Consider the following 16769-nt stretch of genomic DNA (forward strand, 5'->3'; position numbering starts at 1 on the left):
TGGTAACGGTTTGTTGACGGTGAAGTGGCACGATGAAACTCAAGAAGTTCCTTCTCCGATATTATCCACCAGGTAAGCTAATACAAGTAATTTCATTTGACTCAACTGTAAGATTTGTTTTCTTTAAATGAATATTACGGCTCTAAAGGAATGTTCAAAATGTTGACATCAACCTGCTGGAGCCTAACAACTAACTAGCTAGTTAGTTAGCTGACTTAAGCTAACAAAGCACGGGTTAACATTAATGTTAGCTTTATCGTCATTAACCCAACTCATCCGCCACGACTCTCCTTTCCTGGTTTAATTCATGCTTTTGCTATCAGGTATAATCCTGGAATATAAGAAAGGAGGACTCTTGAGGACCAAATCAATCGATCTTTTGGATCTGACTCCAGAGTGCGTGAGTTGTATCTTTAGCCAACGATAATATTAATGAAGTCAGCAGCGGGCGACTGAATCAAACTAGGATTTTATAACAACCTTAGATGGAAATATTGTTTCTTTTCTTTTTTTTGTCTTTTGCAAATATTACTAAATGAAACATATCTCCAAATAGTCTCAGGGCTCTGTGAGGTCAGTGATGAGGTCAAGGGGTAGCTTCCTCTATGTCCACTTTTCTGAGCGTGATAAACGCAATAAGCAAGGCAACACCCTTTACACTATTTAGGTTGTTCCAAGTAGACTGGCTAGATTGTAGCTACTTCCTTAATGCGACTTGATGAAAGATTTGTTTTTCATTGAGCTGTTAAACACAGGTCACAGAATTGATGCCTGTATGGCTGTACTTCATGTTAACTAGTGCCTGATTCATCAATATACTTTACCTCTTGAATTAGGATCAGATGAAATTATTTGTCATTTTATACGTAATTTTTCTTATGTTGTTACATGTAGACCTCCTCCCTGGCAGCTCCAACCTCAGTATCCATTTCCCAATATCTTCAATATCTCCCCTCTGAACATGCCCAAACCACTACAATCTGGCCTCTCTGACTTTATCTTCAAAACACCTGACATAGGCTATCCTTCTTTGTCTTCCATCCTTGTCACTACCAATAAGAACCTCATGTGTAAAAATTGTCTCACAATACAGAACAAATCCTGAGGAGTTGGTGGCAGAGATCAGGCAGTCAGAGCCTTTGATCACCGAGTCCCGGGCTGATCAAGTCAAACATCTGATTATTCGACTTCAGCAGAAACAGGGCCAGCAGGACCACCACAGGTTCTGTTTCGTCAAGGTCAGAAAATGGGTATTAGAGGCCAAAAATAAACTCCTCACCATAGCGAAATGTTACCTCTAAAATAGCTTCAGCTATTTAAGGTACTGTGCTCACATTTAGGGTCCCAGGACAGGTTATGGTAGATGTTATCAATAGGTTTTAAATCAGAGCACATGTTTTTGGCCTGTGGAGTATTTTGCATGAGTGATGGACCAAAATAAGTACTGGGTTTTGCGTTCTGTGAATCAGTTTTACACAGGCAGTTGAAAAGATTTTAGATGATAGTTGGCAACATGATCTAATTACTGCAGCATACTAGTTACCCGAACTTTGATCTTTGTGAATGTTTACATCTGTAGATTTTGAGTTTGGGTTGAGTAATTAGCAGTCAGGGCTTGAAGCAGGCAGTAGAGAGCAGCAGAAGCCAAGTAACTTAAGTATATTACCAGTCTTAATTTAATGATAATGAAAGGTGTTCGTCTGTGTTTTTGTTAGAATCATCCCATTACTGGTAAGACAGGAAGCTTTACCAGGTCTATTCATCCTCTAAGGTTATCTTTTCCAATCTGTCCCTTTTTCTGTGCAGGAGCTTAAGGCACATATACTGCCACTGACAAATATTGCCTTTGACAAATCAGGGTCAAGGTAGGTTCTGCAACACAAAATGTCTGGAACCTTTAAGTTTGGAAAAAGCTTCTAAGTTTATTTTGATTTGTTTTGTTTACTTCTTTTTCCACACTCTGCAGATTTATAACTGGGAGCTATGACCGGACGTGCAGAGTTTGGGACACAGCCTCAGGAACAGAGCTGCACACTCTAGAGGGTCACAGAAATGTGGTCTATGCAATAGCATTTAACAATCCCTATGGGTAATAATGAGTTTAGCAAAATTGAGATATGAGCATCTGAGATTTTCATCCTAAAATTAACGCTTCTTTGCTTTAATTCCTTTTTATTTTCCTTAGAGACAAGATTGCGACTGGTTCTTTTGACAAGACCTGCAAACTGTGGTGTGCTGACTCAGGCAAATGTTTTTATACCTTTCGTGGACATATGGCAGAAATAGTATGTATCACACTTTTAATTAAAAAAGAATCAGTTACTCTTTGTATGCTATAATATATAATAGTAATAATAACCTCATAGTGCTAGTGGAAAAAGTATAGTTTCTCTTGTCTTATTATTTTAGGCACATCATATTTGTTAACACTCTTGTCTTAGAGAACAATCTGATCATATTTTGTGAAAAATTAATGCAGAAAACCACGAAATTCCACTGTATGTAATCAGCTTTTATGTCTTTTAAGCTGTAGGACTAGTTGCTTTTAGTAGGGTCCAAGACTAGCTGAACATTTAAATTGTAGTTAAAAGTTTTTTCCTTGGTATTGTGTTTAGTCCTCAGATGATGAATAAGTTGGTACCAAATCCTGTTTGGATTTGTTGCATAATCCAGTACTATTAACTGTAAAAGAGAGCATTTTATTGTGTAGGTCTGCCTGGCATTCAACCCCCAGAGCACACTAGTAGCCACAGGCAGCATGGATGCCACTGCCAAGCTGTGGGATGTAGAGACTGGAGAGGAGGTGGCCACTCTGACTGTGAGTTATCTTTTCTTTTGCATACTATATTCCAGTGATTCTCTTGCTCTGTATTCTGGTATAACTAACATCCATTGATTAATTATGCATGGATTAATGTCTAAGAGGAATTATTCCTGAATTGAGCATCATTACTGGTGATGGCCAGAGACTTTTCTTCCCAACATTTCCACCCATGATCTGATGAAAATTTAACTTTTTAATAAGGCTCTGATAACCTAGTCCAAGGGGAGTATTGAGTCCTCTTTGATGTGCAGACTGCACGTGGGTCCATGGTGTGACTGGTTGGTTGGCTGGCTCTGTCTCAGTTAGAAGAAGCTCTCTGCATTTCTCACTGCTCTTTAAGCACTTCACACCATGACAAATCAATAATGTTGACCACAGTCAGTTTAGCTGAGAATCTTGCTAATTTTTATTTCTGCATTTCAGGAATTAAAGCATCTAACTATAATGATAAACTCAGTATGTTTATTTTAATACATAATATAGTTTATATGGAATTTTTGTCTATAATGGGACATAGAAGGAGGACATTAGAAAGTACGGGATAACGCTCTCTCTCTTGTATTCAGGGTCACACTGCAGAAGTCCTCTCTCTGTGCTTTAACACAGTGGGCAGTCAACTTGTCACTGGCTCCTTTGATCACACAGTTGTTATATGGGATGTTGCCTCTGGAAGGTCAGACATTGTGCAAGTGGCTTGTGTATATGATGTATTCTCATTTGTATTGTAGAGTAATTTAACAACACTCAAACATTCAGCCTGCAGGTTTGCACAACTGAATCACTGCTGCTTTCTGTGTTTCTCAGACGTGTCCACACTCTGATTGGTCACAGGGGGGAAATCAGCAATGTTCAGTTTAACTGGGATTGCTCCCTTATTGTCACAGGCTCCATGGATAAAACCTGCAAGGTGAGGTCTCATCAGCCCAAAATCTGCACTGTGTGTGTGTGTGTGAGCAAATGTGCTTGTGTTTAAATCTTTAAAATACAAAGTCATTCATTTAAAGTATTGCAAGGCATGCATATTTGAGATGGATGGCACTTGCCATTCATTTTTCACTCTTCTCAATTTCCCACTTTCCATCTCACCCCGCCTCGTGTCTCTAAGGTCCCCATGATTTAGAAGAGAAAAATTAAATCCTAATTCCTTAATTATGCCAAGATGACTCATGCTCACAAGTAAGAATTATCTGCCTCACTGCATTCCTCTAGGGAAGGTGGTTAAAATATAGCCACTTAAGACTGCTAACAGCTACATGCAAGCATATTTCAGTGTGTATGTATTTGTTTATGTGTGTCTTTGTCTCAAGTCTTGTGTTTCATGTTTCCTGCCACATTATATGTATAATTATGTTTTTTTATTGGTTTGTATATGTATTTGCAGTTGTGGGAGGCAGTCAGTGGTAAATGTGTGGCCACACTAGTTGGACACAAAGAAGAGGTGCTGGATGTGTGTTTTGATTTAAGTGGTCAGTTCATTGCCACTGCCTCTGCTGATGGTAAGCCATAACAATTAATTTAGAAAAATAAATGTATTTTATCTACACAAATCCTTGTTTTCACCTCCTATCAACATTTCAACAACTTAATAACAACAGTGCATATGCACTAATAATCCAGCTTATCCATTTCCCAGGTACAGCACGGGTGTTCAATGCAACCACACATGAGTGTCTTGTGACCCTAGAGGGCCATGATGGAGAGATCTCAAAGGTAAATCACATAATGACTAGACTGTCATAGCCTGCAAAAAATATTTTATATCACCATATAGTGACCACCATGGCATGCTACAGGTTTTACCTACACTGAAATACATAAGGTGGTCAGTAAGGATGAGTCCAGTGGATTGTGACACCAATCTCTTCCTAACACGACACATCTCTATATTCTTAACTATGAAAATGTTTTTTCTTCCTCACTCCATTTCTCTCATCATTTTACATATGGAAAGGTGGATTGGTAATAATTTGTCTGAATGCACCGTTCTATGATCACATTCACAAAAAAACACTATAGCTTTTGAAAAGGAAGTTGATTAATAGCACATTGAAAATTCCAGCTGTTTTATTACTTATACAGACAACTTTGAGTTTACATCATTTTGGAAGAGTGAACTCACTGAAAATGATTTAGAAAAAGGTCAGAATTATTATGTAACATTGAATTTGGACATACAGTCCAAAATAAAATATATAAATTATAAAAATATAATATAAATTATTTTTGTGACTTCCTCTTTTTAGATTATTTTTCCTTTTCTTTTTTAGGTTCAATCTGTTTTCATTACATTTGTGTTCCTGTCTTAACTCTCATCTGCTTTCTTCTGTCTTTGTCAGCTTCTTTTCAAGTCATTTTCCATTTCCTGTCTGGGGGTCAGTCCTTAGTGCACAGTTTAGTTTTAATAAAAACATGCTTTACTTTTATGACTATCTAAAGCCAGCTTCATTTAATCATCTCCTGCTATTCATGACATGTGGGGATATTCAAGAAACAGTGAACCCAGGATCTAACGTGATTAGCTTCAGCCATCATTTTTGTAAATACTGTCCTGGAAAATCTCTTCGCTAAGTAAAGTTACATATTTAAAGTTGAATGACCTGGAATGATGCTGATGCTGAAAATGTTCTAAAGTCACTAATTTTTCCCTGCTGTTGTCATTTCAACCAGTTCTGGCATAATCCTCAGCACTAGGTCACTCTATAACTCATGTAGCACTCAAATAGTTATGAGGAAGACGTCTTCTGACTCTGCTTCTCGTGTTAGGTCTGTTTCAGCCCTCAGGGCAGCAGGGTCTTGACTGCTAGCTCAGACAAGACCGCCCGTCTGTGGGATGTTCAATCTGGAGTCTGCCTACAAGTCCTGGAGGGGCACACAGACGAGATCTTCTCCTGTGTCTTCAACTATGAGGGGGACACCATCATTACAGGTACAGACTTTTCTCTCTCTCTCTGACATACACATTTACAGTGTACATCTGACAGCCACATATGCATCTGAAAACCAATAACTAGTAAACGTGCTACCTCTAAGGTTGCTAAGGCTCTTTGCCCGCTGTGTAACCCTGTTTGTGCTCTCTTGCAGGCAGCAAGGATAACACATGCCGGATCTGGTACTGACCTTTCCCTTAACATACTGTATCAGTGGCTCAGATGGGCATATACATGGACCAACAACCAGCTTGTGTTTACCATGTGCTCTATTGATCGACTCTGTTTCTTTTTTTGATTACCAAATGAAAAATCTGGAGTCACATTGAGGTTCAAGTCTGTAGTGGTACTGGGAATCGTTGACACTTCATTACATACAGTAATTCATCTTTTGTTACTGAGTTTGACCCCTAGACCTAGCTGTTCAGTATGGTAATGCTGTCTCAACTAGTTGCAAACTCTATAATGGAATAGTTTGACATTATTTTGGGGACATGTGGACACCCTGGCTCTGCCCAGTAAAAAACCTTGTCCAAAAAACCTTTGGACAGTTTACTTATTAACATGCTACATAGTTAAATTGTCTAACTCCACATAACACCACAACTTAAATACATTTTTGTTTCTGGATTTTAAAACTTTAGTGACAGACTACATCAGCTGTTTTCCAGTTTCTAGGACTTGACGATAATCTTTTGACATGAGAGTTGTCTCCATCTTGTCATATAATGCTAGGTAAGAAAATAGGTGAGCACATTTTCCAAAATGCCAGACAGTTTGTTCTAAGTTGTTAGTTAAAATATAGTCTTTCAATATGGCATTCAACTGTGGTAAACATCCCCAAAGATCACATGGCTGTTGTTTTACAGTCTTGCTGTAGTCACATACTTTTTTGGAACCCTGACAATGAATGATCAAGACAGCTTCTATTTCACATCACAGAAATTTATTGAATACATTCAGTTCTACTGTGACAGAGTGTACATCTGAAATTACATTGTGTGACCCCCCCCCGCCCTCCAATGCTCATTTAATGCTGAAGTACCACTAAGTAGAGAAATAAACAGACCAAACTCACATACAAATTCAACAATACAAACCTCACTGTCTGTCTGACATAGTAAAATCTAAAGAGAGCAGTCCACTACTCCAAGGTGCAGCAGTTCCAAATCTACAGTATATACAGTACAGCTATCCAAAATAATCTGTTCTTAAGTAACATGAACAAGGTAACATTACATATAGTGGTGTTTGAAGGTCTGTAAATCTTGTAGAATTTCTGTTTCTGCATAAAATAATCAGATTTTTCACACATACTAAAACTAGATAAATTGATCCCGTTAAACAAATGTTTGTTGTAGAAAATGATCCATGACCTCAAATATCTGTGTGGCAAAAGGTATGTGAACCTCCAGGATTATCCATTAACATGAGGGTGAAATTAAAATCAGGTTTTCAGTCAATGGGATTACATTTCATCATTTTTTTTATTTGAATGACTGAGTTAATGTCCTAAATTTCATGCAAGACAGCTAATCAACATTCCTAAGTTGAATCTGTAGGGGGCAAAATCCCTAATGGGTTAAAATCCCCCCAAGTCTATGTGCAGGGCTGAAAACATTTAGTTGAAGTTATTGCTGTAAAACCTGTAACTGAAGACATGAGTCCACAAATTATTACCACACAAAAATGTAAGAGAATTGAATAATTTTCCACAATAAGTAAATAGGTCATTTTTTTTTTCATTTCATTATTTAAATTTGGTGCCTTTCTATCTAGTTTTAGGACTTGCATGAAAATCTGCTCATTTGTGAAGAAACAGACGTGTTCACAAACTTTGAAGCACTACTGTACTGAACTGAATTTCAAGGTCACAACAGAGGTCGTATGTTGTCAATGAACACAACAAAGATGGACACTTTGCTTACATTAAGCAAATGTGCACTTCTAAGTGGCTATCAGAAGAAAGTGGGCTTGAATTCCAACAGCCTCTTTTACAAAGTATTTTTCATACAAAATATTTGAACATGACAAGTTGTGGGCAGAATTGAACCTGATTTATCGACTATCTTCTAGTGATGTTTTGTGTGTTCATTTGGAATAAATAAACCCATAATTTGGTTGTGAGAATCTGTAAATATTCTCTAAATATATATATAAATAAATATATATATATGTTTATATATAATATGGAGCAGTTAAAACCTGCTAACTATAATCTCTTGAAGGCTAGTTCATTCGCATTAAGAATGTCCAACCCGTATGTCTACAGTTTGCTCTGTTTGTTTGCGTCTCACTAGAGAAGTGATTCTGAAAACAAAACATGCTTGTATTAAAGGGAGACTGGTCCTCTCATGGCTGTGGAGAGACGAAAAATACAATTTCCATCGAAAGGGTGAGAGATGGGAATTATACTGATCACGTTGTGTTTTCAGCTTACGATAGGAGACGTCTGGTATGATGATGAGAATCAGGCAAACTGTTTAGTTTGAAATGTGAATAAATAAGTGAACATGGGTGTTTGTGGTCGCAGAGAGTTGAAGACTGCCCTAGAGTGTCTCCAAAAGCCAATCAAACAGGCTGGACGGAGACCTACCCTCTTCTTCCTCTTTCTCATGTAGCTTACAGAACTGAACCACGGTGCTGAACAAGTCTGCAATCCGCCACTCCTTCTGAGACATCAGATAGACCACCCTCTGGAACTGAGAGAGCATTTAATGAAGACAGCAATGAACACAAGATCATCAAGTTCACATACAGTGCAGTCTAAATCAACTGAAAATCTGTTGTCCTGTAAACCTGGAGATATTCAGAAAGACACATTTTGGAATTTTTAAAAATCCAAATGTAAAATGAGAAATATCTAGAATTATGCACTATTTTTATATCAGTAATCAATTCTAAGCTAATTTGAGGCATTTACTACATTAACTCGAGACCAAATCCTTCTTTCGTTTTATCCCTCCAATTAAAGCATGTGTTCAGATGACTCTCAGGAGGATGTACTCTACTCATCAGAGGCTTGATCAAGTAGATCAACTCGCAGTCATTGTTCGTCTTTTTAAATATGACTGTGCTTCAGTTGATGAGTTCTGATGACAAGTAGGAATTTCTCAAAATCCACCTCAAGTGTTTCCCTTGTTTCCCTTCACGACGAGTGGTTTAAAGACTGCTACTCATCCACTTTTAAGAGTTTTGCTGATTGGACTCTTGAGTTCTTTATTTCGCAAATTCTGTGTCCCTGAAGTAGCTTCTCTAGCTCTCATTGACTAAAGTCTAATGTACTGATTTTCTGATGGCGTGATCATTTTTGGTGCGTCTGACTGTGCTATTAATTTATTTAATTTTTATCTGCAAAGCCCCATTAGAAACATTGCTGCTGGACACTTGAGACAACCATATTTGTAGCAGTTGAACAATGTCGGCAAGTTGATTTACTTAAACAAGCCATGCCATGTCATGTCACGTCAATGTACAAAGGAGCCTGTCACAAATTGGTTGTTTGTTGTATTTCACTTGCTATAACAGCTTTGCGTACCTTTGCAATACTTTCTTCTTTGGACTTCCTGAAGTAGAGAGCAGGAAGGCCGAGCTCAGAGGCAGCAATCCACTGCAGAGCAACCCGGAGCTCCAAGTCCACACACTCTGTCTGGAGGTCACAGTTTACCACTAACAGTTCCCTGAGGTTGCTACTGCTACCTGCTGTCCTCGTTGGAGTGCTCTCTGAAAGATCAAAGGTGACAGATTATACTGCATTGGACGAACATCCCTGTGTAACACACCGTGAATGTTAACTATGTTGTTCTCACCATCAAAGCACTGCACACCTACACAGACAGTTCTGTGCTGTACTTGGACATCAAAAGAAAACTTGCCAAAACCTTCACACACAATCATACAGTAAGTTCAGCTTCATAAAATAAAAATATCCTGGGCTCAGTTTGCTTTGAGGTAATCCTTGTTGGCATGCTAAAACATTAAACAAACATGAACTTTGCGCTGAGACACTTCTGGAACCATGTGCCCTTTTCAATTATAGATGACCATCCTTAATTCAGAAAGGAGAATCGCTTTTGTTCACGCACAGCCATTTGAGGTATTAATCATCCAGCACTTACTGTACCTCAAGACACTCAAGAGGCCTTAGTGAGTAGAGTTTAGTAGTGAGCGGAGAGAAACAAGGAGGCGAATAATGAAGATTCTGATAACGTAGAGATGATGTGAAAATTTCCCACAACACTTACCGAACTCATTCTCCTTAGTCCCTGCCAGGTGACCTTTCTCTGTCTCCTCGCTGTGTGGAAAAACATGATAACTGAAAGTAATAATATGCAGTATTACTTGGGATTAGTTCAACTTCTTGGGAGATGTGCTTTTTACTTTTTTGCCAGGAGTTGGTGGAGAAAATTGATACAACTCTTCATAGCTGTAGAGCATAAATATAGCTACTTGTCTAATTACCATGTTACATCTTGGCTGCTTAATCCAAAACGGACATTCCTTAAATGTAAGTATAATAACGAAATGCAGGAGACTGAAGAGGCTTTTATGTCTCTTAAACGGAACATAATTATTTGAATTAGAATGACAATAAAATATGTTATGTCATCTTGTGTCATATATATTCACATGTCATCTGATTGCTGCACAAGAAAAAAAGCAATATACTATCTGTAGACTTTCTGTCATATAAAAAAAATGACATTATGGAAATATTTTATCACCAGTCTGTGACAGTTACCTTATTACTGTGCTCTGAGTGGGCACATCAGAAAAAGCATCCAGGTCTGTCAGGCCTAGACTGGATGCACTGCTGGTCCCATTCCTGTAAACCAATTGGAAAAAAACAAAACAAAAACAAGGGATAGCATCAACTATATGTTGAGCTAAAAGATTGGTGACTTAAAGAGAACAAATACCAGGTAGCGATGCAGGCCATGTTGTTCCTTAGCTAGTGATTAACATATAAATAGCAGCAGCAGAATCAGATGCTCAAGGTGGGAGAGCTGGTGATTTTTGTCTGGTAGCAAGCTTTTCTGGATGTGAGAATGAGGAGATTTAGAGGTAGTTTAAGCAGGTAGGGTGGACAGGCAGGACTGGAAGCCATACCTTTGTGTCACAACATGGATCGGGGATGAGGCTGAGTTAATATAAGCAGGTAGATGGAGAGGTTGTGAGGAGCAGAGAGTGTTATGGTGGTGCAGACAACTATTCTTGCACTTATTAAAGAAAAAAAGATGGTATCACACTGAACACAGCTTCCCAGCTCTCCCTTTCCTTACTAGTCAATGCATTGAGATATGAATGCTTTTAAACATGCAGTTTAAGATGCTTACTTGGTATTGTTAGTATTATAGAATATTTAATAAAACATAATAAAAATCAATGATTTGGTCCATACGTTCTTATTTTAAAGGCACACTAATATGCGTCTACTACTAGTGGCATATTTCAACTAACAAGTAAAAGAGTAATCACTGGTAAAAGTTTAAAAAGTTGGTGCAGTTAGATAAAACAAATGAGAATTTGCTGAAACAGAAAACGGTGTAGTAAATGTTCTGAATTCAAGGCTTTTCGTTTGACAGATCACAGCCCTGTTCCACTGCAGCTTGCTACTGCAAGTAGCTTCGAATGGGGTCCAGCCCTTTAAAAAGCTATGGAGAGGGCTGCCGAGCGAGCTCTCTGCCATACACCCCCTTCAGCAGGTGTGAATATTGAGTCAGCAGGGAGCAAGTTTGCATTGGCATAGGAGAGCACAAGTGTCAGTAGCAATGGGCCAATGAAAGTGGGGTGAGGGTGGGAGCAGCAGCGTTTGGAGCAGTATCACGGACCAACGGTTACTGACCCCTCGCTCAGCTGGATAAAACTACTCGTCTCCTCGTGCGGGTCATCCTCGGGGGTTATATGAGACCAGCTCCCCATGCTCTCTTCACTGCTAGCACTCATTGAACGTTTGTCCCTCTTCACTACTGTAGCCCCCGCCACAGCTGGCTTGTCCCTTTCACTGCTGTGGAGAGCAAACCGCAAGATGGTGGATATGACCATCAACTAGTTGAGCAGAAACTTTGCTGTAAAGTGTTGTTGCTTTAGTCCTTTTCTCAGTGTTGTTTGAATGTTCTTTACTTATTTATGTACAGTAGTAAAAAGCAGTACTAGGTTATGCTCTGGAAATTAGAAATCTACTGTGACTTCATATCAGTGACAATTTAAAATCACTATGTACTACAAAAAAAGAAAGATGACTCATTTCAGTATTTTATATGCATCAGCGAACTGCATGACCCAGGGGCACTTTTGGATTTTCATTTCATTTTTTTTTACTTTTCAGGTAACTGCTTAAATTAAGTCATAATCAGATGATTGAAAGCTGTCACCCTTGACAGTTCCAGAGGGAAATCTGGTTTTATTGACTAGACGAGTGTCACAAGGGACAAAGGGATACGCTCCACTTGTTCATGGATTATATGTGTTCTCAAGTGAAGAGGAGTGTGTCTAGTGGCTCACCTGAGAGCCTTCCAACTCTTTTACTCTTATTCAACATTCACCTGTATCTTTAAAACACTCTAGAAACTCAGAACCAACAGATCACAACTTATTCCTAACTGTATTGCTGTATTATATTTTCTCTTTACTCCACTATGTCTTGCACATTAGGAGCTCTTACCATGAGCTGCACCAGTCGTCTTTACCCCCAGAATATCCACTTAAAATTTGGAAATGATATGCTCTATTGCCTGCTCATTTTTTAATATCAAAGCATATTTTGCCAACATTATTATAGTCTTTCTAAAATGCCAGTCTGGTTTGAAAAAGTATTTTGCACCATCGTTCAGCTAGCTTGCTGATAAACAGCTTAAGCAAACTCAAGCTTTAATCTGGTGCAACACCCAAAATAAAAGAACCACATGGTTCTTAATTTATTTCTTATGCTTGTCAGACAGATTACTTTTCACGTCAAATATGATGATTCTGCTGCTTGGCTATGAAAAACTCCTAAACACGACTGCAAGTAGTGCCATACCTGCTGCTGGTGGGTGTAGCTCTTTCTGTGCGCTTGGTAGCTGACATGTCTGGATTTTTTTCCTGAGGTCCTCCTCCCTTCTTCTCAGAGTTTAAAAGAGTCTCCTCATCCTTCTGATCTCCCTCAATGTGGATCAGTGGCACATCTCGAGGGCCTCTCATGCGAGATGCACTGATGTCATTGGCCCCATGCCCTATTCCACTTTGCTCTTGGCTGGACCTACCCCGACTACAGCTTAAATGAGACTGTCTGAAGCCCCTCCTTTTTTCACCAACAGGCATTTGCAGCTGAGGATGTGACCCAGATGTGCTCCCAGCTCCATCTTGCTGGCTCCCGAGGGAAGACTTGCCAATATCTACAATGTCAGCTGCCAGGCGATTAGCAAACTGCTGCACATGGGGCTGGGAGTCTCCTGCAGCTTCCAGTTCAATGCTGTCCTCTGGATCAGCAATGATCTTGTTTTTTCTCATCAAGGATTCAATGGAGCTTGACCAGGTCTCATGAATCAGCATATCAGTAATCTGGTCAGTCTTACCCCTTTGATAGAGACAGGAGTCTGACTTACACAGTCCTGAGGCTGCCACTGAGTTTGCAGGGTAGATATTCAATGTGTCTCCATGCACATTTCGGGCAAATCCATCAAAAGAGTTGGCTTTAATGGGTGAGTTGACAGTCAGTCGTGAGTCTGAGGAGCGTCTGTCTGGGACAGAGGACTGTCGTATACAGAAGGGAGTCCTAGAAGAAGGAGGGAACAAACTGTTACTCCACTCTTTAGTCTTGGTGATGCCATAGTCTTTATTTTCTTTATCCATGTCCCGAAGCATAAACCTGTAGAACTCCTCTGTAATGCTCTCTGTACTAGACTGTTTGGACAGGCAGGATGAGGCTCGGACATTAAGGTGACCATTTTTCTTCGATGCAGCCTGTTGCACAGCTGCAGCCAGAATGCTGCTGGCATTTTTCCCTGCATAGTAGTCTAGCAGGAGGTCAAAGCCCCTGCCCTCGGTCTCCATCTGGTTTATCATGAACCGTGAGAATTCATCTGTGATGCTTTCACAGCTAGATTGCTTAGAGATTGAGCTACCGCGACTCAAGTTCTGACCTAACCGACTGCCAGGGCCCAGGGTGTTTGGTGTGCCTGAAGGGTCTGCATCTTCTTCTGGAATGCTCTCATAACTAGATGCCTTCCCACGGCTCCACCTCTCACACTGCAATCTGTTGCGTGGCTGGCCTGTTTTGGACATGTCCACCACATTAAGCTCTGGGCAGTTCATGATCCTGGCTGTGACTTCAGAGGCAAAGAGGGCAAATGGGTCCTGTGGTTCATCTGGGTTAACAGATTCATCCACCACCCGGTTCACAAGGCGCTCCATGAGTTCCGGCTGCTCCTCTGTTTTCTTCTTGATCTCACTGAGGCGTGGTGCCCGATGTTTCTTGGAGGCTGCATTGCTGCTCTGACCCTCTTTCCTCCTGAGCACGGTGCGACAAGCAGGGATCAAGTAGGTTTCTGGTCCTTCAGTAGAACCTTTCAGAGCACAGAACCAGGGCTGTTTCCCAGTGGAGTTCTCCAAGCAGATGGCTGCCAGTTCTGTGGCCATAGACACCACAGTAGCTGCCAAATCATCAGCATAGCATGTAATAGGTGTTCTGGACTCTGAGTCCATTCTCAAAGAGAGTAGAGAACTGCAAGAATTGAGAGAAGACTGTGGAGAAAGTGAGGCCTGTCTGCTATCACTGCCTGTCAGTAGTCGCCCCCTCTTCTCTATGTTATGAACTTGGATTTCACTCAAAGGTTCTCTGATGGCAGCACTGTACTGCTGAATCTGCTGATGGTCAGAGATGTCCTTGGTAGGCAAGGATGTGGATTTAGGCTGACTTTGTCTGCACAGTGAAGGCTGCTGTTGCTCTTTACTGTGTGCTGTGGAGGAAGATGCAATAAGATCACTTTCCTCAAGCAGATATTTTTCCTTTAGCCCAGGAACCATGTTATGCTTTTCTGTGCAGTGTAGTGTCCCACTGTAGTTCTCAATATTAGAGGACTGATTATGGCCCACAAAACACTGTAACTGATTCAACGGATCCTTGCACTCCTTGGTGGTAACAAGCTCCATAGCACAAGTATCTCCCCCTTGTCTTTCATCTGACTTTTCATCACATCTAGACATGTGACTGACTTTCTTTTGTGTCAGGCAAAGGATATCAAACAGCAAATTGTTTACACTGTCCTGCAGAAAATCCTGAAAGCTTGTTGCATCTTTGCCAGTACCCTCCAGTTCTTTTTTCTTTTTTGCTGTCTCTAACGCATGCTTAATTAGACTATCTGCAACTTCATCTATTAAGTCATCCACCTCTCTTTGATCAATGTATGATTTTTTTGGACAAGTAATGCCATCTACTATCTTGTTATGAGTGGCCTCCAGCAAGTGGGCTACACTCTTGTAACCTTGTGGCTGAGTCAGCACCTCAGCTGCTTCTCTGTGTAGGACTTCAGCAATGTTGGCACGAAACGCTTCAACACTGGTTCCCTCTGCCACACTGCAATGCAGTGTGAAGGCTGCAGAGGCCTCAGCAGCAGACATTAGCCCCCGGGATGCTGTGTAGGGTTCAGTGGGATCTGCATCTGAATCACCACAATCCCTTGGCTCCTCTGTTAGCTCCACAGCTGCTACAGCACCAGCTACCTGAGCCATTCCACACATAGCTGAGGAGAATGAGTAGTCACCTCTCTCCTCTGCATCTTGCAGCTCCTCCTCTGGGTGCTCCATCTGAAGCAGATTCCATGTTGAGCTGTTCTGTCAGCTTTGGGGCAGTAATGGTTCCAATGACATTGGCGGCACAGGCTAAAGCCACCTCTACATGTTTCTGGTGGGGAATGTGAGTGTGTGTCCCATTCTCTGGCATCTCTCTGGCTTTGGCAGTGATATGTTGCTCTGGCACATGGGACACCTGAGTCTCAGGCCATTCTGCAGCCACGTCTGAACTGTCTGGGCTTTGAACTATAACAATCTTAGGAAGTTCAAAAGAGCAGGTACGCTGTTGGGTGCACTCTTTGGTCTTTGAGAGACCGGTGGAATTGGAAGGATGACTAGCAAGGGAAACACTGACAGCAGCCTCAGAGACAAAAGAGGTTTCATCTTGAGAGAGGCGAATGAAGGCATCCTGCAGTACTGACTCAGCCAGGTTGGTGGCATAGTGACCAGCCGATTCCTTAGTATGAAGACTTGCCTGCTGATGCAGTTCCTTTTTAACCCCAGCATCCTCCCTGTTCTGATGATGCGCCAGCTGTCCCCTCTGACATGCAAGTCTGACACAGTGTTTCTGTGCAACCTCTACCAAGCTCTCTGCCAGGTCACTGTTCTCTGGCTCTGTGAAGAGACAGGAAAAAAAAAAGAGAGACGGGGAATGGAAAATGTCCACACTGATTACAAAGCACCTCAATCAGTTTCCTGTGTCACTGCATGAGTGGAATATTACCCAGTTTTACCCTTCATTGAATATTGGATCTGAGTTATTTTTTTCGTTTGTCTCATTCAATTTCACGTTGGGCAAAATTTCAGAGATTTATTACAATTCAGCAGATGTGTGTCAGTCTTTTGTGTTATACATTCTCAGTCACTATCTAGTGTACTTGCTACAGAACTCCCAGAAGTACTCTACAGAAGTATTATTGCTGCAAAACCAAAATGAAAAACAGTATTTAATTCTACTCAGTATGTTTTATTAGTTTTTTAAAACTTGTTTGTGCTTCTGCTTAATAAAAACAAACTTGACTAAAACAATGTTTTCAACTGTACACGCACAGTAAAGTAGAGACAAATAGTGAAGTAGGACCATTACTTCACCTTTTACCATTTAGTGAGCTAATAGACCAGCAACACACAGTAATTATCTCAATATGAACATTTTATTAACTCAGTGTAGAGCTGACGTCTTATTTCTGATAAAGGCCTAAATATGTAAACATATCTGCATTTGTAGATGCAGATAAGATGCAGAT

General features: G+C 40.4%; 2 protein-coding genes across 2 annotated transcripts in view; one reads left to right on the plus strand and one right to left on the minus strand.

Moving 5' to 3' along the window:
• Positions 1 to 8274, plus strand: daw1 (dynein assembly factor with WDR repeat domains 1). Its single transcript, XM_026340896.1, has 14 exons — positions 1 to 72; positions 324 to 396; positions 1094 to 1238; positions 1807 to 1865; positions 1967 to 2089; positions 2186 to 2285; positions 2711 to 2818; positions 3391 to 3497; positions 3629 to 3731; positions 4206 to 4320; positions 4458 to 4534; positions 5588 to 5750; positions 5906 to 5933; positions 6396 to 8274. Exons 1-14 carry the CDS (start codon positions 33 to 35, stop codon positions 6427 to 6429), a joined length of 1275 nt encoding a protein of 424 aa, XP_026196681.1. The 5' UTR covers positions 1 to 32; the 3' UTR covers positions 6430 to 8274.
• The window catches only part of sphkap (SPHK1 interactor, AKAP domain containing), a 24900-nt gene continuing 16402 nt past the window's right edge, over positions 8272 to 16769 (minus strand). The window contains 7 exon segments of the mRNA XM_026340892.1: positions 8272 to 8453; positions 9290 to 9474; positions 9996 to 10045; positions 10493 to 10576; positions 11597 to 11758; positions 12773 to 15535; positions 15537 to 16137. Coding sequence (XP_026196677.1) covers positions 8301 to 8453; positions 9290 to 9474; positions 9996 to 10045; positions 10493 to 10576; positions 11597 to 11758; positions 12773 to 15535; positions 15537 to 16137 — 3998 coding nt within the window. The 3' untranslated portion in view covers positions 8272 to 8300.

The sequence above is a fragment of the Anabas testudineus genome, chromosome 13 (genome assembly GCF_900324465.2).
Source record: "Anabas testudineus chromosome 13, fAnaTes1.2, whole genome shotgun sequence".
Lineage (NCBI taxonomy): Eukaryota > Metazoa > Chordata > Actinopteri > Anabantiformes > Anabantidae > Anabas > Anabas testudineus.

Bases quoted from the DNA above. Each gene is read 5' to 3' on its own strand.
- daw1 (XM_026340896.1), top strand. From the start codon at position 33: ATGAAACTCAAGAAGTTCCTTCTCCGATATTATCCACCAG. The intron at 2,286-2,710 runs GTATGTATCACA...TTTATTGTGTAG, and splicing joins GTGGACATATGGCAGAAATA to GTCTGCCTGGCATTCAACCC. The intron at 5,751-5,905 runs GTACAGACTTTT...GCTCTCTTGCAG, and splicing joins GGGGGACACCATCATTACAG to GCAGCAAGGATAACACATGC.